The following is a 24275-nucleotide window of genomic DNA, read 5'->3' on the forward strand; positions in this document are numbered from 1 at the left end:
CCCAGAGTTTTCCTCCACAAAGAGTCTTCGCTACTTACAGATCTCTAACAATTGCTAGTTTGCAGTAACGAAAAGATTATATTATCTTAAAGACTTTAAATACAGCAAATTCTTAAGTAAACTTTTTTAAAGAAAAATTCCTATCTTTAATAAAGCACACTCTTTCCTTTTAATATATTAACGCATTAACAAATCCAAGCGATAAGGAATTCTTGCAAGGAAACAAGTTTGAAATGCTCACCTAGGAAGGTTGTGAACTTCTTTGTTATTATGGCTATTAATTACAATATAGAAGATAATGTTAGAAATTATAGTTTTTTAGGAGGCAGCATGAATCTAAAACGTTCAGGTCGGTGTTGATTTGAGCACCTCCTGTCATTTATGGGCCGATATTTTCAAGCCATGTAATACTAAAGCAAGCTGCAATGCACCAGAGAACTTCGACGGTGTAGCGTTAATAGAAAAATCACTGGAATGTGTTTAATGGGGAAAACTATTAGCTGGCAGGAGCTTATATACGTCAACTCTAATGATTTATAGGGGATATTTGGTTGTAATGACATCCGAACTATAGCCCATAAAGTACGAAGAATATTAGGTATTCGATGCTGACGCTATAATAAATTTTAACAACCTGAGGATAACCACCCAACGTCCAACTTTCAGGTTTATAAAATCGATTCAACTTGCTTTTCACACGGAAGTTCTGGGTGAACGGATCTTTCATCTCATCGTATACAGGCGGATGTTGGGCATTGTTTCTCAAGAACGGATATACATGTGCCAATATCCACAATATTTGCATAGCTTTATTATGATTAAATTATAGTATTAGAGTAATAACGAAGACAGTCAAAATAAGTTTTGTTTTGTATTACATACTTCTTCTGTGTGCTTTATTAGATTAATAGATTAATAATTTAGATTAATACAGTAATTACTATCGACATTATGTAAAACGAAAATTACCGCTATTGAAAAAAATTATAAAAAAATTGTTTCTAATCTAGTAAACAAGATATACAATTAGTTTCTTTCTCCCTCTAGCAAAAGATTTTTTTGTCATATGTCAATACTAATAAAGTAATTAAGTAATAAAAAAGTATTACTAATTAAGTAATAAAGTGCTATTTTTGAAAATATCTGAATGAAATCGTGAATATTAATAAGAATCAACAAAATGATGGAAAGTATCTAAGCATTGGAAGTCTGACGAGTTTTATTGTGGGATGTTCATCTTGCATAAGTCTTAAAGTGCAGCTAATAATGTATAGAGGCATTAACTCTGAACATATAATATTCACTACAAAATTAGTTCTTGCTTGCACTGGCAGTAAGCTGTGCATATGAAGCGATGGATATAATGGTTGTAAGCAGTTCAGAGACTGAATCATTATTTTGTAATAAATAAACGTGCCCGAAGGCTTAATGGGAAAGCTAATTGAAAAGTGATACATCTCGAAAATATAACCTGAATAAGGAAGTTAATTATTTCCTTCAACGTTTTCAGGTGCATAGAAGCAGTAAAGTGAGATGAGAGAAATGGTGATTCAAATATGGTGTATCCAAAGAACGCAGAATTTCGAGTGAATATCCCACTGAAAACAAAGACCTGTAGAAGAAACATAATATTCGAGTAGGTATGTAGAAAGCGGCTCCAGTAAATGAAACACCTCTGGAAGAAAGTGGGAATATGGGGGGTTACATTGCCTTGTGTTCTACCTCAACTCAATGTTTGAGGGGTAATGAAACTACTTCTACTAGGAAATTATTATTGACCAAGGTGGTTTCCGTGGTTTCCCATTGCCTTCTTTGTCCATTATCCTATGTTAATAAATATGTGCATTCATGGGTCGAAAATCCTGTTTTGAGAGACAAAAAAATCTCACTTTCTGGAAGAAAATCAAAAGTTTCACGGCAAGCTCATCTTTACTTGAGAAGCCCCGATAAAGGTTCATTGCGTTGTAGATGGGATTCGAACGCTGCTCTTTCTAACCAAAGGGTTCCGTCGAAACCAACTGAGCTAGGGAAGGTTGGGTTAACATTATACCTGAAATTAAAAAAAAAATTGTAAAAACAAGTGCTTTCTTAAAGTGAAAGATACAGACAACCAAATGATCAGAGGAGAAAATGGCATGTAAGGCTATTTGGTCAATATTCTCAAATACTATTTAGACTGAATGAGAAGAGAGAGATGGTCAGTATGATTTGTGTAAGTTACATTAACGAAAGTTAAAAACCAATCACACACCACATGTTAATACTGTGAGTAAGTTTAGATATTCCGAAAGCACGAGAGACCAAATTTGAAAATTTTAAAGCCACTTTTTTAAATTAATACCACACAAGAGAGTTTTCAGACTCTCTATAACATATATTTGGTGTATGGATAAAAGATTATGTGAAAGTGTTGCGCTGTCCAGATGCATTTCGTGGCATCTGGACAGTCTGCAATACTCAGCAGTCGAGATAAACCAGATGACGTGTGTCACACTAGACCAAAGTTTCTCAAACTTTTCCTACGACGGAACACTTCACAAATCCTGAAATTTTAACGGAACACCTTGGTTAGAGTCGAGTATCATCGGTCTTGTGTTCAATGTAAAGCTAAGCGCACATTATCGTCGCAGCAGGCTGTATCGCATCGCAAAAATGCGGTAGAGCACACTACAGGCGTGTCGGGCTGTAGCGCATCGCATCGCACTGACCTTGCTTGTGACTGCATGTTTCCTAGAATAGATACCCCCGTACTTCTTTCGCGCTCGGAGGTGTCGACAACCGCGAGCGGCTATCAGCCAGCAGCTGAGTCAAGGCCAGCGCGCGCTGGCCTTAATAGCACAATCCGCACGCAAAGCGAGGAACGCCGGATTTTCAAACGTTTGAACTTGTCACAGAATTTAAAACCATTCCAGGCTCATATTAATTTTGGTAATTTTTCACGAACACTTATTCACTTTCCGCGGAACATGCACTAGACAATGGAAAGTATCTACCACTAGAACATATTCACAAAAAAGTCTCTGATAATGGAATGTGAATAATGGAAACATCGTACTACCGATCATTAAGATAATTAAATTCATCTTAGTGATTGGTATTACGATCTTCATGTATCAGTAAAAAATTTACGCAACTGTTTCGAAAATCTATCCAATAAAGAACTTCTTCCAGCAATTCAATAATTTCGACCAGTGACTGGGAAAGAACCTTTACAATGGCTTTTCAACTAAAGATCACTCATACTTTCGCAAGCACCTGGTAGATATTTGTGTTTACTTATAAGAAATATTCATTTGTCTATGAATTTTAAAAAGACACGCAGAGAACATAATATCAATACTTTTTATGCTTAATTTCAGTCCGTTTTAATGTCCTATTAGCTGAATTATTTCATTGAGTTCCATTAACCTCCTCCACTTCCCTCCATGTTAAAATCGAGAATCTAACGTGAGATAATGATAAAAAAAAAAAATTAAAAGTTCCGTTGATGTTCTGCTGTTTTTGTGTTTATCTTGTCTGATTTTGTTTCATATTTGCCATTATATTAAGTATGTATAATCTGTAAGTATATAAATATAATATAATATGTAAGTATGTATAACCTGCTGAACGGGCTGATTACTCCCTGTGTGTGAACGGCAGTTTTGAGCATTGGCACCACTGTCCAAAAGCGGTTGCGAACGCCAAATTAAAGAACTAATTCATGTCTGGGAATACGTGAATGACAATATAAGTGCAAAACTGTTTTGTTAAAAATATTAATGGATTTTCACACAGCAAATCTCTTTACTAAAGAAACATTTTCGGGCGATTCATTCAAAAATAGTCGCAAAGGCAACCGACGAAAGTATTTAAAAATTACAATTTCTATCAACGCTTTAAAACTATTTCTTTCAATATTTAAATACTTGAGGAAGCCTAAAACATAAAATCATTATTTTAGAAAATACAAGAAGAAATTTCGAAGGAAAAAAATCACTAATTTAACGATTCAGCCACTGCGTGGCGCTATAAAGACGTGGAATTCAATACCATTTAAATAGGAAGAAAATTTGGATTTTAAATTATTTTTGTTTTATCCAAAACATGCTTAAAACTATTATTTAAATCTTAACTCCTGTCAATCGAGTATTGCTTTGATTGTGTGAAATTAGACAATCAATTTATTCATTAGTTAATAACCCAAACGGTATTACATTTCTATTCAGAAATTAGCTTGCTAATTCAGAGAGGGGCGTTTTTATTTCGAAATGTAACGAAAAATACTTGTCTGCCCTTCCTACTTCAAACACTAGCTGAACTGCTTAATCTGTAGCATTGACCCTAACGTCATGGAGAATTGAAGTTAGTCTAAAAGTCGATAGATGGCACAACATGTACTAACTGAATCTTATGATATAAAATAATACAGTATATAGTAACATATAAATAACAGTCTTAGATTATTCTATGTTTAATTAATTCGTTTTTTTTATGATTTCCTTAAATCATAAAAAAAGATGACTGAAATTATTTTCTTCCCCTTTTTGGGATATGAAAGTGTAAAAGTGAAAATAAAACGTGGTTTGATTATGGTGTCATGTGTTACTCATAAGTTCAACGGACCTGTATAATTTTGGTGGATTATGGCTTAAAGACAAGCAAACAGAAAATAATTAAACAATAAACTAGTTCGTTGCCATTTTTTTTTCTGATAGTGTAGGCCTAGCCCTTGCGTGTGACTTGTAGAAATATCATCTTTTATATTTTTCTTGGGTATTCAATATTTTGACATCCGATTATCTTTAGAATCGTTCGGATAATTACACTCTCTGAATTCTACAGACATTCACTAAGATTATTGCTAAGTTATGTGTTATTCACAGGGGCGGCTCGTGCATAGGCCCTGCACGAGCCGCCTGTGCAGCATCCCTCCCCAATTTTTCTCGCTATATAAATATATTTATTAATTTATTTATATTTGCTTGTAATATTTAATTTTATCATCAACAATCCTGTATAATTCTCTTATTTTGTATAAAAAATAATAAAAATCCATCTTAAGTAGCACTTAGGAGGGCGAAGGACGCTAGCAGCACTGTGTTTACCACAGTGTCATATTGCTACGCACGCAAGCATATGCACGTCATAGTGAGTGCGAGCTATTAGCATAATGTGGCACTGTCCGTCGCGCAGTTCCACTGTTGTTTACATGCAGTTTGCACCAGTAGCAGAGTTTTCGTAGTGCTAATCGTGTTTACTCCGTCTCTTTAAATATTTGGACATTACAATTAAAGACATAACATTGTTATAGTTTTTATTTTAGAACATTATTGGGGTTATGGAAATAATTTTTAAGTAATTTTGAATTATACCAAACTGTATAATTTTATCGATAATAAACAATATTTTTTCATGTTTAATTTTTTTTTAAATTTTACCATAATTTTGATATTTTATCCAAACAGAGTGTATTTTATATACACTGTACTTACAGTGTGTATATATATTTCGAAAGTTGCAGCACCCCCACGATTTCAAGTCATGAGCCGCCACTGGTAATGCAACTTGTAATTTCATTGTTTAGCCTTTATTAATAACGCGCTCATGATTTATGTATTCATTTATACAAATGGTTTGTAATTATTTCGTTCCCTACAGGTTTATTTGAAAAATATTACTGGAAATAATTCCGAGACATTTCAGCACTCATCCACTACTATTGAAAACCATTTTCACAGAAATTAGAAAAAATATAGGAAACTATAAAATGTCAGCCATTCTTCCTGCTTTTTAATTATATTCCTATTATAGTTTGATTATCAAAAAAGGCCGGATGCAAAAAAAGAAAAAAAAAATCAGTAAATATGTTCGCACATCTAAGAATAGGTAGACCATATCAAGTTTCAAAAGAATTACTGAAATTAATTATTCTGAAGAAAAAAAAAGCAAAAGAGTTTTTCAAAGAAAATAGTGGAAGAGATGGAAAACATGAAAATACGCACAAATTCAACGAAAGATATACTCCATCCCACTTTTAACAAAGGAAGTGCACGTAATAGTATATGCTGATTATACTTTGGCTAAGTATCATATTCATTTTCATTAATATTATACGCTAGTTGCCAAAATTGTAGAAACCTTTTGGAAAAAGTGTATTTCTGAGGTTTGATGGCTCATAACACTATTTTGTTTTGGAGTAATACCATAAAATTATATATCAATGGAAAGATAATTTAATCAAGAATGTAATGCAATAACTTTCATGAAGGATTTTTTATTAGTCAGTTATAAAGAAGAAAAGTGAAACACATAGAAAAAATGAGACATACAAAAATTCTCACAATGTGAGTTAATACTTAGTTGGGTAACCTTTAGCGTTAATTACGGCCTTACAACTCCTTCCCATGGAATCAAGTTTTTTAGTTCTGTAGCTGTTATAATGTGAAACCAAGATTGAATTATTGCTTCTATTAATTGGGTTTTATTGGTGGGTTGCTTCTGACTAACAAATTTCTTTAGTCGGCTCCATAGATTTTCGATTGGGTCAAGGTCTGGGCTATTCCCAGGCTATTCCAGCAGTAGAATATCATTATCTTGGAACCACTTTTTGCACATAGCAGCAACATGACATGGAGCTGAATCCTGTTGAAATATAATAAATGCTTCATTATCTTGAAAAAGATCACGTACGGAAGGCTTCAGTTTGGGCTCAAGTATTTCAATTATGTATTTTTGAGCATTTATATTCCCATTAATCACGCAAATTCTGCCCACACCTTTTGATGTCATACAACCCCAGATCATAACACTAAGTGGGTGTTTCACGGTAGGTTTAATGCAATCAGGATGCAAATCTTTTCCGATTCTTCTCCTTCCGTATTTTATGCCATCACTACCAAACAGGGAGATTTTGGTCTCATCACTCCAAATAACACTGTCCCATTGTTCTGCTGTCCAGTTAACATGAGTTGAATCTTTTCAACCTTTGTTTGAGAGATAAAAATGGCTTTTTTCCTGGAATTCTAGCATTTGGACCAAATTCCTGCAGTCTGCGCCGAACAGTCCTTGCACTCAACTTCACGTTGTATCGCGCCATTTCATCTTGTATACACCCAGATGATTTTCTTCTGTCACGTAGGCACAGTCTCTCAATTCTTCTGTCATCACTTGCTGTTGTGCGCCTTTACCAGTCTGGTTTTGTAGTGACTGAGTCCCCTTATACTGTATCTCTTCAAAAATTTAGAAATGCCACCTTTGGTTACGTTTCCATCAATGTTTCTTCTAATTTCTTCATAACTGTAGCCTTGTTCACTTAATAGTACTATTTTACGTCGCTTTATGGGTGACCAGTTAACTCTTTGCGCCATTTCTTTAATTTTATTAGGTTTTGCAATCTCACTAAATGAAAGAACACACACAAAAAACTAACCAACCTGATAGCAATCACATAACACACTGACAAATGTCCTCCTCTCAGCTCCAATACATGACATCAACAGCTAAATCCTACTGTGACCTTATTGGCTCATTGCCAAACTAGATGACACCCGATTGGCTCTCTAAACACTCATGCTTATTGGCTACATTCAAATGAAGGAAAGCTACTTCATATCAACCTAAGCAAGTTGTGTTTCTTTCTTCTGGTTATTTGGCTATAACTTTTCATAAAATACAGACAATTAAACAACTTTTATTGCATTACATTTTTGATTAAATTATCTTTCAATTAATATATAATTTTATGGTATTACACCAAAAAAGTGGTGTTATGAACCATCAAACCTCAAAAATACACTTTTTCCAAAAGTCCGCAATTTTGGCCACCAGTGTATGCTTAGCCGATTGTGTTTCATTAGAGTTTTCCCAACTTTAATTTTTTATAAAGCATCACTTAAAAAATATTAAGTAGGTCAGTGAAACAAACTGGATTTGGTTAAACAAATTACATGCACATTTTCCTATTAGTAAGAACTCGAATTTGATTCAGAACTTCGTACGACACAAATTTGTATTCACTTATTAAATATTCTAAATATTGCTTGATTCGCAAAATTGTCAAAATAGCGATCGTCAAGCATTTGTTATATTTTCATTTCTTTATTAGTCAGTTTAAAGATAAAAATGCATGCCATTATTCTTTATTATTTTCATTCCTACCTTGCATGATCAGCTGAATGTTGGTGTCATCTTGGCCAAATGCATTTGACCCTAAACAGCTAAAGAGAGCCGAGTCTCTTCTGTCCGCTCTTCTTATAGTTATTTCTGAAATCACCCCACTTGAAAGAATTGTTTCCGTTACTTCGTATCTAAAAAGAATAAAAACATTAAATATTGAGCCGTTAAGTGGCGATTTCGGGTAATAATGCAGATAATCATCTGAGGTGCTGGCTTCAATACTGCATATTCCCATTTTATATTACATTGTTATGGGTTTACTCTTTACCTTGTCAAGGAGAATCTCGCATAGCAGTGGTGTTTATTGCGCGGTTAATCTGAGAGTATTCACTTTTATTTTATAACACGACACATCTTAAAACAGCACAAATTATTGCTATATTTACGAGTTATTGAATGTCATTTGCAAAGTTTCTATTTTTTGATATACCGGGAAAATTTCTATTTCTATCAGATGCATATAATAATAATGAAATGTAATTCTGGTTTCAAATATAAAATTACGTTTCAAATTTGAACCTAATTTAAATGTTAAAAAACGCCACTCAAATTTAAAATGAACATTACAAAAACAGTAGCGAGGTGATATGCCAAAAATGCACTAAGTTTTCATAATTATTTCTACTCTTTTACATTTAAGTATACGTTTCGAAAAATGTTTAATAGATGTCAGATTTATAATTCTTACCGAGGATCAACTTGAGGTTCAAACGTTTGTTTGTCTTTCAGCCACGACACTGTAATCGGTCTGTCTCCTACTGCCTCGCATTTTAATTTTGCGTCATGTCCCTTCCTAACAGTTTCAGCTCTGAATTTAATCTTGAAATGTGCAGCAACTAAAGAAAATATATTTGAAAATAAAATCAGAAAAGTTGAGAATGACTCATTTTAAAATTTCATTCAGTATTTATTTATAATTTTTTTTAATATTAATCATAAAGGAAACTATTTTTATTTTACACTGGAACGTTTGGTTATCAGATAGCAATTCAAGATCGTGAAGAATAATACGAAATTAGTAATGTAATACCCAATGAAGTTTGTTTAATTGAGTATTATATATTCATAAAGTTAAGAATGCAGAGCTTATTAAGAATCAGGATATATAAAACATGTAATTCACATGTTTTCTATACTACTGCAGGTAGTTAGTGAACACTTGTAGTTTAGAGAAGTCATTAGAAAGAGATTTTCCTATCTTCTTCACTCATAGCGAGTGGCTACCTGATTTAAGGGTTTTGTTTTCAGGAACAATGAATCCATAAACCCATTTCTATCTTATCTCCTGCACTAAACTGGTGTGAATAAAGCCTTACAGAAAAGTGTATAAATTAGCAATGTAACTGAGATCGGCAATGTAATGCACTCGTGAGATTAAACCTTAGCTTCCGCTTGAGATGGAATAATAAAGTCAAAATTTCAGAGAACGCAGATTGAACTCCATGAAGAATTAAGAAAGATTCAAATAGTGGAGATTATGTCATTTTTACATTAGCGCTAGGCTACTTTTGGTAGTTTTCATAATTTTATATTTTGATGATTGGATTTCGGCAAACACATTAAACACCTAATAAATTAAAGAACATCATCTAATTCATTGTAAAAAAATTTTAAACCTGCTTAATTAACTTTTGAGACATAAAATTTAAAATTTATGCAAAACAAAGAAATGTATCCTTGGACTTGGAAAATATACGGAGGCACATTACCGGCCATTTTTTTATGAATCCACCAGGATCTTCCTTTTTATTTCTGAGACATCTAAACTTTATACAATGCTACAACGCAAGCAAGGTTATCTATCAAAGTCCATCTGTACAACGTTCATGCATCTTGGTCATAAATATCCTGGGCAACAGGGTCGTCTGAACTTACTGAATGTCGAATAGCGGGAAGTTATGATGCCAAGATTTCTTCTGTGTGATCGCGGTGAACGATCAAAGCTTCGGTTGCATCCACGTACTCCTTCGTGTATTTCTTACCATCACGCAGGAGTAGCACATGTGTTTACGAAAACTAGGCAACCGAGACTTTTTATAGGAGACGAAGGGCTTTTTCTTCTACGTTCTACCAATAAAAAGCAAAAAAGTGGGATCGTAAAAAACTTGGTTTTAGCGCTGCTAAAATGCCGACAGTCTTGGTTGGATGGATCACTTGTTGATAAATAATTCAAAAGAAACCTAATTTAATCTGACATAGTAAATTGTTTTTTGAAAGTTTCTCTTCCACTTGTTGACATTTTTTTTTTCAAGCACGCCGTTAAAATTTCAAAATTATTACACGGTCTATTCCCCAAACCGATATACAGTTTTTCTTAGAGAAATAATTCATAATATATGGTTAACTTGTTTCAGTTATAATTTTTTTTTTCCAAAAAAAGTAAATCTTAGTTTTCGTCTATTTTCTCAAAACATAAGAAACTGTTACTTTTTTCCCTCTTAATCTATCTATCCTTCCACGCATAATAACGGACTTTTGACTTGCTGGATTTTATTAACATTTAATAATTTAAGCTTTCTGTGAAACTTTGTGGAGTAATTTTGGTTTGCTTTAAGATCGAATCACATTTAGTTAAAAAAAAATAAACTTATGTGGCCAGTTCATAATCAAAACCGGATCTAGGTACAAATGTTATGATGATAACGAATAGCGTAACTGTAAAAGAATGCTGTTATGAAATTCATCATTTCATAAATTTCATGATCGTACTGAATCATACATTTATCGCAATCCCTGTGACTATTTATGTATTCTAGCTGGACGCATTTCTTAGTTTTAAGAACGTTTTGGGTTGTTCTTAGTATAATAGCATGCATTGTGATAAAACTTGATATAATACTATATTTTTGATATCCTGAATACAGGGACAGTTAATATATCTGCTAAATGGAGAGAAGATTCAAGCTGTAGTTTGTTTGAATGGCTGATTAAATACAACCAAACATTCTAATTTAAACATCAGTAGTTCTCAAGAAGTAAAAAAGATATATATATATATATATATATATATATAAATTGATATAGAGTCTATTTTATCATTAGGAAATGTTGATTCATATTAAATTTGGAAATTAATGGTAGCTCTTCATTGTTTTTTGGGATCAGCTAATTTCAGAAAATCTAGGATCTATTTGAGTGTTTTTGCAGCTAATAAGCATAACTGATCTTTATTTTTATGAAATAACGCCAACCAGAAGAAATCAATACATTTCTGCTCTCTTTCTGAATTACTAATTAATGTTGACTAAATACATACTAGATTTATTTTTTCATTCTACTGATACGAAAACTCTTTTCATCACTTAATGCATACTTTTACTACTCTGGTCACGTCAAACATTGTAAACAGGCTTTCAGACCTATTGTGAACCATGCACACACATACACACAACTGTGTGTAAAGATGCAACACAAACACTTACCGTGAACAGAAAGTCTCAGAACTTTGCTGAGACCTTGTCCGATGCCGTTAGTAGCTTGACAGAGGTAATAGCCTTCGTCATCCTCTTGTACATTGTGGATGGCCAGTGAACCGTTTTCGAACACATGAAGATGAGAACTACTGCTGATTGCCTTAAACTCCGAAGCAAGCTCTCCTATCGGGGAAAAAAAAGAAAGAGATGTTAAAATGAAAATTCTCTCGGGTATATTTACTATATTGAAAAATTTCCATCATAAAACTATAAGAAAAAAAAACTAATGCCAAAAACTTCTTAGGAAAATCTTTCTTTTTATTTATATTTTTTCGTTCGGTATTAATTTAAACAGCTCGATGAGAAATAAAAAAGTGCAATGTTAACATTTAAACTGTTTCGCTCCATCGAATTTATTATAATATCAGCAACAATTCATTTTTTTGTATTTCCTTAAGCTTTAACAGAAATATTTCCTTCTGTGACTTTTCTTTTACTTTAAAAGATGCATTATTATGGTTACTTTAGCAATCATAAACCGAGAAAACGACAAAAAAAGGAAACAAATATTGATGAGAAATGCATTGTGAACAATATGAAATAAATTTAGCTAAAAGCTGCGCTGCTTTCAGAGCCACTTAATTTATCAGCGATTTCCGCCGTAGGGATTTCACGCAAAGCTGGATAACATTTTTATTTCACGGAAATTCGGCACTCTCGTTTAAGAAGACAGAATGATCGATGGATCACTCCAGCTCTCTCATCTGGAGTACGTTACTCGTGGGTGGGAAGGAACTGAAAACTTTCACTGCTGTAGTTCCCTGAGCTTCGCAAGAACATGACGAATAGCAACATACATCGTATGTTAGGTTGTTGAAGTGTAATGCAGTGTTGAAATTTGACGGGTCAGTTTTCAAACATGGAAATGTAAATCATATTCACAATGGATGACATTGTAAAACTGAATCCAGATTCAAACGACTGTTTTAGAGAAGTTTAAGACCAAGTTTTAAGAAACTTTTTTTTTTAATCTTAAGAAACTACTAGTTAAATGTAGTGAAATCAGGTATGAACATTTTATCACTGGCGTAATAGACTGAACGGAGCCACTGCGTTATTATAATACTAGAAAATTATCAAATTATTTCGCGTTGTTTTTACAACGTGATCTAAATACAGCTGTTAAAATTATCTACAGAACGAAATGCCATGATTAGGTTGGATATCATCTTTTGTTGATTATAAATTATGTTCCCTCCTCTGTCCTTGTTGTTTTCAAGGATTCTGATCACCTACAATGAAAATGCAACTATTTGGCATAGGAACTGTTTTCTCCGTCAATAAAATACCTATTTTGAGAATTATATTGTCTCTCTTTCGTTTTCAGGTTCTAGACAACTTTGGTATATCAAAATGTACGATCCTTATTGTTTATAATATTTCAACTGTCTTATATTTATGATTTTTAGAAGCATCAGCAAACAAGACAACAGTTTGAATAAATAAAACGCACGCTATCACTTACTGATACTGCCCTCTGGGGTCTGAAACTAAACCGCTTGTAGCGATAGCGTATATCACTGGAAACGACAACACAATTAAATGGATCCACTACTGAACTCTGATATCTTTCTCCTATCCCAGGAATGCAGCATTTTTAGGGGGAGGAGTGGGGGAGGAAAGACTATAACAGCATTTACTACAGACGTGACATTCAGTAATACTTCGAGAGATCTGAAGACAATACTTACTCCTGAATTCATACAAAACATGCGCCACCAACAATTGACTTTTAAATACACATATTTGTAACCCAACAATTAAATGTTCATAGTTTATTATTATGTTCCAGATAGTTTAGAACAGCAAGTGGAAGCAATCATCGTATCACGAGAAGAAAATTTCCTGCCTCAACTCATTGTCAATGTGTGGATTTAAGATGCTCATTTTCTCTAAAGGGTGCGCATCTCCAAACTTATGGCAATCGATTCAAGTAATAATAACGCTTTTCAATCAGCTTGCATCTACTGACTGAGTTCATTAGTGCAGCTATGAAAACTAGCACAGATATCTGAGGTTCTGTACATGTAAAGTAAACCAAAGTCTTCTTTCACGAACTTTGATATAATGTGGGGATGGTTAGGAGAAAAGCTTCTTCTTAGAAATGTCGATACGAGGAGCAAATAAGTAAAAAGGTGCAAATCCTTGCTTGAGATAAATTGTTTTCCCATATGAGAATAAATTCCAGCACTGAGAATCACCAAGATGGCTGAAATCGATACTGAAAGAAAACGTTGAAATCACATCCCTCCTTTGAAAACACAACATGGATTTTGTAAAATGATTTCCTAATATACGGAGAACTGACTCTGCTATAAATATTACAGTAGGCAGCATATTTTAGAATTAACATATTACAGAATCGTGAAAATCCACGACTTACTGGTTCACTGATTCCACTGAACTGACTTGATAACTCGGTACCGTCCAACACAATGTAGTGCTAAACCTAATGAACTTGGCAGGGCTGTTTCATCCGACTATAAAAATGACGTAAAAATTCGTGTTAATGACTGTCATTTAAATTTTAAGGATTTAAAATGGATTTTAAGGATTTTAAGGATGAAAATCATCGCAACCTGTTACAGAGCGTTCGCAATTCAATCAACCAAACTACTTAAAGATATACTAATCGTTTTAATAGCTTGTCAGTAAATAAATTGTTGCTGATCGGAATAATTTCTGTTTCGTTAAGAAAGCAATGCATTTCATCAAATGTTTGTTCACAGATACAATCAAATATGTTTAACTACTTTTGTTTTGCGCATCACATCAACACCCAGAGAACGCCTTGGAAGATGCTGCCAGATTTTCCATGCAGTCAGAGTGGTTAAACTGCTATTTCTAATGGATTGTATTCTGTAGGTGAAATACAGTTGATTTTAAATAGCTGAGTTGATTTGAATTAAGTGGAAATTAACATCTTTATACTTCAGTATATTAATTTTGTCAATTGTGTTAATTCTCACTTCGGTCTATTGGCAAGTAAAATAAATTGCGATATGCAATTGATTATTTAGGTTTTTCTTTCTTTCAAGTTAGCTAGAACAACGCAATATAGTCCATAGAAATCATAAGTTATACATCAATTAGTTTAATAAACCCGGACTCGAGATACATGAATAGAGCGTATAAATGAGAAACAGCTATGCAGAGCTTCAAATTTTTTTTCTTTTCACATTTGACTTCCGTAGACGCCGTATGGTCACTGCCGTACCTCACATGGTTTTGGCAATGATGTCTTCTGCTAGAATAAGTGGTAGGGTCGCAGATTCCCTTTCCACACAAAGATCGTAGGACAGTTACAAACATCCATTCCCATGGCGAGATTCGAACCCACGGCCTCTTGGCTGGAGAGCGGACACGCTAACCACTCGGCCAACCAGGCCGACGAGCTCCACATCGCGAACGGCAAATTCTAACCACTGACTGAAGGAGTTGGTTGGAAAAGTGTGAGAGAGTAATGTACGAAGGTCAGAAGAATATTACCGAAACCTCGCTGCAGATCAGTAATTAATTCATTTTTAGTTTTTTTAAAAAAACCTAAACTACTTCGCCATTTGATTTTTCCGAACAGTTTCCATATTTACAACGTATCTCGATGTTTTCATCTATTCCGATAAAAGATAAATATTTCAGTATTTTTTAAAACATTAGTCTTTCCATATTTAATATGTTTTTAACAATGCATCTGTTAAATGGCAAATAGCAGTTTAATATTAATTTTTACCATCTTATTAAATCAGTGAAAAAGAACGTACCCTCTGCTTTGGTCCACCGCATTCTTGGATGAGGAAATCCATCTGCTTGACAGTCCACTACTGCGGTTCGTCCTTTAATCACGTTGGTGTCAATTGGTTCTATCCTCCATCTTGGGGGAACTAAACAGAAAATAAATATAATAAACATGTTTGTGGAAAAGATTAATATTATTAGTAATCCTGATGAGTCATATGATCCACGTTAAGATTTCATTTTATAATAAGTCCAAAATAGTGTATGATTATTACCACATAATAGTTAAACAATGTAAGGTTATTACTTACCTCCAAGATATATGAAGTACCTTGAGGTAGATATTTAACAAATTCTGATGATGGATATGTTTTTATTTATTTATTTATTTTTATAAAACTAGCATAAATTATTATATGAAAGTTGAAAATAAGTATGTGAGTAATTATCTGATTGATACATTTTACACAAGAATCGAAGCATACATGAAATCAAAGATGTCAATTACCTCCTAAACGATTTTATTGAGGCTTTCTAGTTCAGGATTATTATCATCAGTAACAAACGATTAATGTAGATATGCTAAATTACATTTAGTAACAATGGAGCAATATTTACTTCTGAATTTTGTGAGGCATTCAATAATATACTATAAAATTAGCCATTATTAGGTGCCCAAGAGGGATTGTTGGACACTTAATGGCTAGTAAAACATTTAATATATTTTCCAGTTAGAGAAGTAAGCCTTGGTGATGCACAGTAGCTTTTTTAATATAGTAATGGTACATCTGAGCAAAATGTCATATAACAACAGTTGGCTTCCCTATGTTTATTATATAAATACAAGAAGAACTGTGAGGTAATAAATAATCAATGTGGGGTTATAATGACTATTTTCTTGACAATTCTCTTTTGTGCCATCCAAAAAAAATATGAAAAATTAAAGTTTATTTAAAATGAAAATAGACCAGTGACGATAAGTCCTTTTTTCCTGTTATTGTCTACGTTTCTTATAATTTGGAAGCCATAAGTACTCTGGTCTCTGACCTACTTCTTTTGAAACGTTGGAGTGGCGACTCCAGTTTGTCTGGTTGCAACAATGATAGTTGGTAATCCTTTGTTGACCTCGTGTCATTCCAACATGAGTTATTGACACCGTTAATGGCTAATAGTGATTTCAACAATATGGTTTCTGCTTTCTGGGCCAATTTTGTCTCGTAGTAACACAAAAAATGTTATTCGAGGTTGTTATATGCGGACACACTGTGTGAGTCGGAAGATGTCAATTCCAAAAATAGCGCTAGCCAAAAAGATTTTCATTCTAGCGGAGCTATTGTTACTGAGTTGCATTATCTTCGTTCACTTTCATCATTCTTAAGATTCCACACTATTATCGCAAATATCATGCTTTTTTTCTGTTATTTTTTCCCTTAGTGATTTATTTAATTTGGAGGAAATGCAATTGGGATTCTCTTTGCATATTAAGGATATTAAATTTAATACCTTTTTTATTTTAGTGTATTTTTTCCATAGCAATCAACAGCATGCGAAGATAATTGGAATCTAAGTACTTAATTTAATGAAATCTTTAAGAAGATTACTACTTTGTGGCAAGTTATTTTTGAACTGTAAAAAATAAATCCCTATTTGTCAAAAAGAAAGTTTTTGTCTTTCATATGAAAATGTTCTCTTAAATTTACGAAAAAGAAAACGTGCATAAATATTTACAGCATGTTTTTCGTATTTGTTTTTAACGCATCCTCCGCATCCTCTAAGATGTAACAATACGGACAAGCTTGTTTCTTCTGTTACTCATTATTATTAATACTTCAATTTTCGGTAAGTTAATGGTATTGCTCATAGCAGCAAGATAAGGACTTAAAAAGCACAGATAATTTTGCACGATATACAAATTTACATTATAATTAAAGTTATTAAGTTATTAAGTATTGATAATTGTATTATTTTACACCCTCTGTCCAAAAAGAAACCGAACGTTTCGAAAATAGAAGAAACTAACGGGGCCACCTGTTTTATCTTTTTGTTGTCGAAAGAGGCAACCTTCATTAGTGCTGTGTCAACTGTCTATGATATTTGTTTATTAGAAGCCGAGTTATAGTGCCAAGAGTGACAGTGTGTTTTGACGAACGGTCGGTCGTCACGATATTCATGCCGTACGCGACAAATTCACGACATCAGTCGCTTCAAAACTTCGAAATAAAACTCACCATTGACCGTCTGGCCAGGCGGAACGAATTCTTTGTGGATAATGCCCTGGGAATCGTAGAAAGAATTCACCATTGTCTTTACTTTTGACTTCTCCTAGCGACTTTTTTTCGGATGCCCCTGTTCTGATGGTCTCCACTCAGCACTCTGGCGCTTTGTTTCGGGCTCATACTCAAAACACTACGTTTCGTCACCAGTAACGATCGCTTCAAGGAAGTTTGAGTCCTTACGAGCGGTTTTAATGAGGTACTTGCAGTGTTCAAGTCGATACATTTTTGGTCGTCGGTCAACTTGTGTGGAACAAATCGCGAATTCAATTTAAGAAGGCCCAAACTCTCGGTCAAAATGTTGTGCACAGTTGATTTTGGAATCTCCAATTCATCTTCAATCAATCTCACGGACGATTTCGTGTTTTCTTTGATGAAATCACGCACTCTTTGGATGTTAACTTCGCTCAGTCCAGTTTTTGGACGGCCCGGCTTTTCGTTGTCCTCAAGCGTCTCACGACCACTTTGAAATCGCTTAAACCACTCGTAAACTTGGGTACGGGATAAGCATTCATCACCGTACGCATTTTGAAGCATTTGATGCGTTTTGGTAAAACGTTTACCAAGTTTAGCACACAAAAAAGTCAATCCCAGTTCTCTGTTTGAAACTCATTTTCTGACTCTGTCACTCTTGGCACTATAATTCGGCTTGTAATGAAACAAAAGTCATAAAAAGTTGGCACAACACTAATGAAGATCACCGCTTTCGACAAAAAAAGATACAACAGGTGGCGCCAATAATTTCTTCTATTTTCGAAAAGTTCGGTTTCTTTTTGGACAGAGGGTGTACTGTAAATTGGTTTTCTAAGTTCATTTTAAGTTCATCAGTATAGCATATGACTGTTATCTTTATCATTAGATGCATTTCACTGACTAGTTTGAGCAATCACACTGTCTATTTGAGGACTGAAGTTATTACCTTAGAAAAAGTTCCATTTTTGATCTCTAAAGTGAGGTTCCGGAATAGCTGACCTTCCACTTACCCGTGTTACTAAGATATGATAGACAAATTTTGGCGAAATGCGAGGGCAAACTTTAATGCAAATGATTGACGTTTTGATATTCGTGGAATATTCGCAATATTTTTCAACTATTTCCAAATATAAGAGCTCAAAAACTGGACAGTTTTTGGACAAAACTGGACAAAAACTGAGCAGCGATACAAAATATTAATGTGACATTAACTTTATGACTAACGTTTCCATTATAGCATTCCATTTACTGTTTAGCGATCGAGTAATGGCTGAGATTTGTTACTTATGCGATAATACAATCCCCCCCCCCTCTGTTGTTCAGTACACCTCGAAATAGCTTTTCCACGATATGCATATCGTTTTGCTATTCTTCTATTTCCATTGTGATTTATTTCAGAGTTGCAAGTACGCAAATTGCTTGAATTCGACGAGATATTTGAATCTAATCAAATAAGTGGTCGATAGTAATTTATCACGATGAGTTGCAAAACACCTTAAGAAGAACGAGAGTACTTTTGTTATAATTACTCAATTTAACAATGACTCTGCAGTTCCGTTGATAAGCAGATTTCGGCGACTTCTACAGTTACTTCGCATTCGTGTATCATTTAAAGCATAAAGTTCACAGATCTGTTGTCACAGACTGAGTGTCAACCTGTGTTTAATAATATCTGCTGAGGTAAATGTGAATAACACAAAAGGTTAAAAATCTAAAATTTAAATATCTCAAATACAAATATTATTATTGTGTTTCATGATTATTAGAAGTTTGCTTAACTTCTAATAATCATTGATTACTAAAAGTTAAGCAAACCTTTGACGAATATTTCATATCTACTAGCTGTATCCGTTTTAGGTAGGTTGTTTATTCTTTAAATAGTCAACGGATCTAAGAAGGGAGTAAAAATTTGAGTTTTCAGAAGACCAAACATATAATCCCGGCTAAATCACTTCCGATTTAAAAACACATTTTTATTTGAAAATTACCTTTCTTAGAATGTTTATATTCAAATTTTAACTTGTTCTGCTGTTTTAAGGCAACAATAAAATATAACAAATGTCTAAACCTGAAAAATACCAAACCATTTTCTGAAGATAAATTTTTGCTGGAATTATACTACATCCACATTCTTGGGTAGCAGTTACAAATTGAAATCCTGTCTTACAGTGGACTTCCAATTAGGCATTCGCAACAGAGAGCTGTTTCTTAAGTAGGTTAGGCAACTCTGGCTACGAACTCTGAATCCTTTGGGGTATCAGTCGGTTGTGATTGCGGAGGAGGTCGTAAATAAGCAAAGCAAACACGTGTAGTTCTGAAGCAAACTGATACGGTTGGAAGGGTCGACCTTCAGTTTCATAAATAGTGCTGGGGTTTAACATGAAAGCTTTGCTTCTTCTTGGGGTTGCCAGCCAATTAATACGCCGCATCAACTAAAAATGAGTTCCACAAAAACCGATTGGTTTTCACTCCGCAGAGACCATATTCATGGTCTCCGCTTCCCTAGTTGTTCAGAATCATAAATTTTGTTCGCGATATTCTTTGACCTCCCTCCATCTCTTTGGGGAAATTTACACGTTGACGTCTTTTATTAGTATCAGCTTGGTGTTTGCATTTTTCTTCGGTTTCGTGCACCTAGAATATAGTGCAGTAATATAATGCCAAATGGTAAGAGAGCGTGCATTTTAATAGAAATCGTTATGGTTGGCAAATGTTTTGAAACAAGGATAAAAAAAACAAGCCAACCAAAACCCATTAAAACTATTTTAGTTGTTTACATAGCCATACAAGTTTGTTTTGACATAACAGCTTGTTTGGAAACATTTTTCTTTAAAATAAATTTCTAAAAAAAATGGAGCAAAACTTAACACCAATTACGGATGACAGTCTGTTTTGACCATATTATTTAGATAGAAGTATAATCATTATGAGGGTAATCTTATCCGATAGCAATCCACTTACTTCTTAAAGTCAGAAGCGTGCTATCTATCAACAATTTCATAAGTTGTTTTTTGTTTTTCTGTCAAAAGCAGGGTTCTGTTTAATCGAAGTTTTTTTTTTCCTCATTACTCGATGAAGTTATCCTTTTGGAAAATTTCAGAAACAATTCGCAATAAACAAGAGATAATCACACAGGAAATAGTAGACTCAGTCATAAACAACAACATGTTTTATCAGAAGAACAAAAATTTCAGGAAAAACATTGAACCCCTCTTCCCCTATAGCAATTTTCTAAGAAAAGTCAGTCTTTTGGATAATCAGCTATTATTTCCATCTGTGCGAATTTAATAAACTTATATCCCGTACAGAGTAATCTGATAAATAACCTTCTTGGCAATGATAAGAAATTTTGAGATATATATAAGGAGGAAAGAACTTCTTTGAACGAAAACAACATATTAATCTGGAGGAACATTAGCAATTCCTTACTTGGAACTTATTTCAGGTAAGATTTCTTTCTACCTAATATATTAAGTGCTAACAATAAACAATAATAGATGGAACATAAACCATCAACTTTACATTCATAACAATACACTGCGTTCAATTATAGTGTGAATTTAAAATACTGCAAATAGTTTAAGTGATACTTTCAAGCTATGTTTACGATTTACAACAATTAATGAAATTTCTTTAATTAATCTTCCGTATTAAGAAATAGTCTACACCAGAACACTTTGTCCGTTTCGTTAGTTGACATCTAGTTTCGAATCTAAGCCATACCGTGAATTACCATTGTAGCAGTGTGACTTGCAGCTCCTCCCGCGTTGCTGGCAACACAAGTGTAGTTCCCACGATGTTCAGGAGCAACAGATTCAAACACCAAAGTAGAAGAAAATTCGGTCACCTCCACTGCATGAACACCATACCCTTCGTGGATTTTTTTCCCGTCTTTTAACCAGGTGACATCTACAGGGGGATCGCCTTTGGTAACAGTGCACAGAACACTGAAGCGCTGTCCTTGATGAAGAGACTTCGGAAACATGAAGGGTTCCACAAATGGACGAACTATGCAAAAATAATAATAAAAATAAATAAATAATTGAAATGGACTGTCCATGTTAACATACATACTTTTAAACCGGAATGAAATTTGAAAAATATTCAGATAATAATCTGATTTCTAAATAGAACATTTCATTCAACAGACATGATAAATATATAAAAATACGTTTTAATTGTATATCGCTTATAGTTATATACATTGCGATGGTGATATTTTCTGACGCCTGAAATAGATGATATAAGTGACATTTGTTTCAATAGTAACGAGGAGGATTGCGTTGACTTTTGTCAATACGAATGAAATAGCACCATTATAATTAGTTGTACACATACGCATTTACACAAGTAGCTACTACCGTGCAAATCTTCTACAACGATCCAGAATTTACTCTCGAACCAGCGCTTCAGTAAGATGTTAGTGACTTGTAATTATAAAGTATTACTAACATATTACACAGGTCGGAAATTAATGATATTCCCACTCAGATATCAGTATAAAATGATTTTTTTTCTTTTTTTTAAAGAAATGTAAGGTGAATGCAGATAATTAGTTATCTGTTTATAAATTTATCAAAACATTCACACTTTATGAAAAAGACCAATAGAAAAGGAATACCACATCGTTCAGGAGGAATAAATTATCCTACAGAGAGTCTCGACTACGGTCCTCAATACCTGACATGGCCTTCAAAATTTAATGAAATTAACAAATATTATTATTTTAATACTTCGAGGGAGTCCTAAGACTCATCGAGGGAGGGGACCTACACTACAACACTCCGTCTCCACCACTCAACCTCATCCATAAACCGCCTCATGTACATCAACGCCATTTACTGTCCACCATCACCACTATTATTTTCACAGATAATCACAAACATCCATGCCCACCGCGGGGTTCGAACCCGCAGCCTTTTGGCTGAAAAGTGGATACGCTAACCACTCTGCTAACCAGGCCGGCAGTGTGAAATATTAGTGCAAAAACCATCACTCAGAAGATTTTAAATGCCTTGGACCTTCGTGATCCTTCATTGAGGCTACAACAGAAAAACCATTACGCAACAGTACACATTGCATCAATCGAATATGAGTGCATAATAATAATGGTTGTATTATGATCGATTTGATGCTAATTAAAATCAAGAATGGCGCTCTTTTCTAAATTTTATATTGTTTTACTGGAGAAAAGAAGAAAGAAAAAAAGCTATTACTTTATTGTCATTTTAAGCCACCGGATGCTAAAAGCATCCCTAAAATTTAGGTGAAACACTTTTTTTTTGTTTCAGATAATCAAATAAGTTGCATCAACTACAGCAAATAATAATCATGACTATCACTAAAATGTTTGTTTCATACTAAAATTAGTAAAATAAGAAGACTCTTTTCTTCAGTGTCTGGATTAACCTCAGCCATGTCTTGAATTCACAATTCTGAATTGAACCCGTGAGTTTTATGAGATGGGATATATGGATAGCCATTGAATATCACTATTTGAATGAATGCAGACAGTAGGTATATGGATTTAGAAACAATATTTCTCAAAGTTGGTTCTGAAATCCACATTTAGGGGTATGCCAGTAGAAGAAATTTTAGTTCTTTATTTTAATGCCTAACTGGATTAAAGTAAGCATACGAAAAAAACCGTATTCGGTCCCAAGGAAAACGACCACATTAATTACACATCACACAGACAAAAAAAGGGTAATACAGTAAAAAATTCGAAACACCGTAAGGTTACAACAGGAGGAGACAAATCTATCTCATCCAACCATGCGGCTAAACAAAAAAAAAGTTATATTAAATGGAGAAAAGTGCAAGCTATTACAGTTATACTGTAAGAGATGATTTAACCGATTTTAAGAAGCTATCGAAATCTCGAAAGGGCCTAAATATTTCCAACAGTCATCATAGTATGGAATGTTGTTGTTGTTATATAAAAGACATTCTAAACAAGAAAGCGAATTCAGAAAATCATCTAACACGAGATTCATGTTTATTACCAAGCTAAAGGAAACCAAAGAATGTTTTACTTTTATGAAATCGATTCGTTATTCGACGCTTCTTGCTCAGGAATGTACATTTTATGCTTAAGGCATATATTTTCGATTATAGTATCCCATGAAAACTGTGTTGCTGTAAACTGAAATGCAGTCTTCGAGACGTTAAATGTATGTTCTTTCATGATAGTATATTTTACGTTCACCCTAACTACAGCTGAGTTAGCTTCTTTGCTTTAGCTTGTAGTAAATAAATATTCTGTGTACATTTTTTTTTCATACTTAGGAAAAGCATTAAGGAATAGATCTCCATAATATATTTTATACGTTGCTGTTTCTGGAGAAGTCTGAATTTCATAACACACTTTCTACAAATATAATTTTATTTTTATTTCGTTATTTATAAATCGGAGTCCGATCAGTTCCCTGATAAAACGCAGTCCATTCCATTTTTTCCCCTCTTTCAATACCGAATAAGTGTAATTTCACAAGCGGTTCCCACAAAAGTAACACAAAATTACAGCAATATTTCAGAAAACAAGTTTGAATAAAACATCTATACTTAATTCATTACTTTTTTCCCGTAAAAATACTATAGTAATGACGTTTTTAAATGTGGCATATCGATTTTCCCGTACCCATATTTAACCTATGTATTTCTT

At 33.7% G+C, this 24275-nt stretch overlaps 1 protein-coding gene across 1 annotated transcript in view; it reads right to left on the bottom strand.

Annotated features, from left to right (window-relative positions):
- Positions 1 to 24275, bottom strand: part of LOC150094606 (cell adhesion molecule Dscam1-like) — a 313219-nt gene that overhangs the window by 101093 nt on the left and 187851 nt on the right. The window contains exons 9-13 of the mRNA XM_090411602.1: positions 21335 to 21619; positions 15392 to 15511; positions 11580 to 11753; positions 8846 to 8993; positions 8140 to 8288 (exon numbers count right to left, since the gene is read on the bottom strand). Of these exons, the coding sequence (XP_090267728.1) occupies positions 8140 to 8288; positions 8846 to 8993; positions 11580 to 11753; positions 15392 to 15511; positions 21335 to 21619 (876 nt within the window). The remainder of the gene's footprint in view (positions 1 to 8139; positions 8289 to 8845; positions 8994 to 11579; positions 11754 to 15391; positions 15512 to 21334; positions 21620 to 24275) is intronic.

This window comes from Typopeltis vanoorti, chromosome 21 (assembly GCF_054136105.1).
Source record: "Typopeltis vanoorti isolate ZY-2024b chromosome 21, IOZ_Tvanoo_1.0, whole genome shotgun sequence".
NCBI lineage: Eukaryota > Metazoa > Arthropoda > Arachnida > Uropygi > Thelyphonidae > Typopeltis > Typopeltis vanoorti.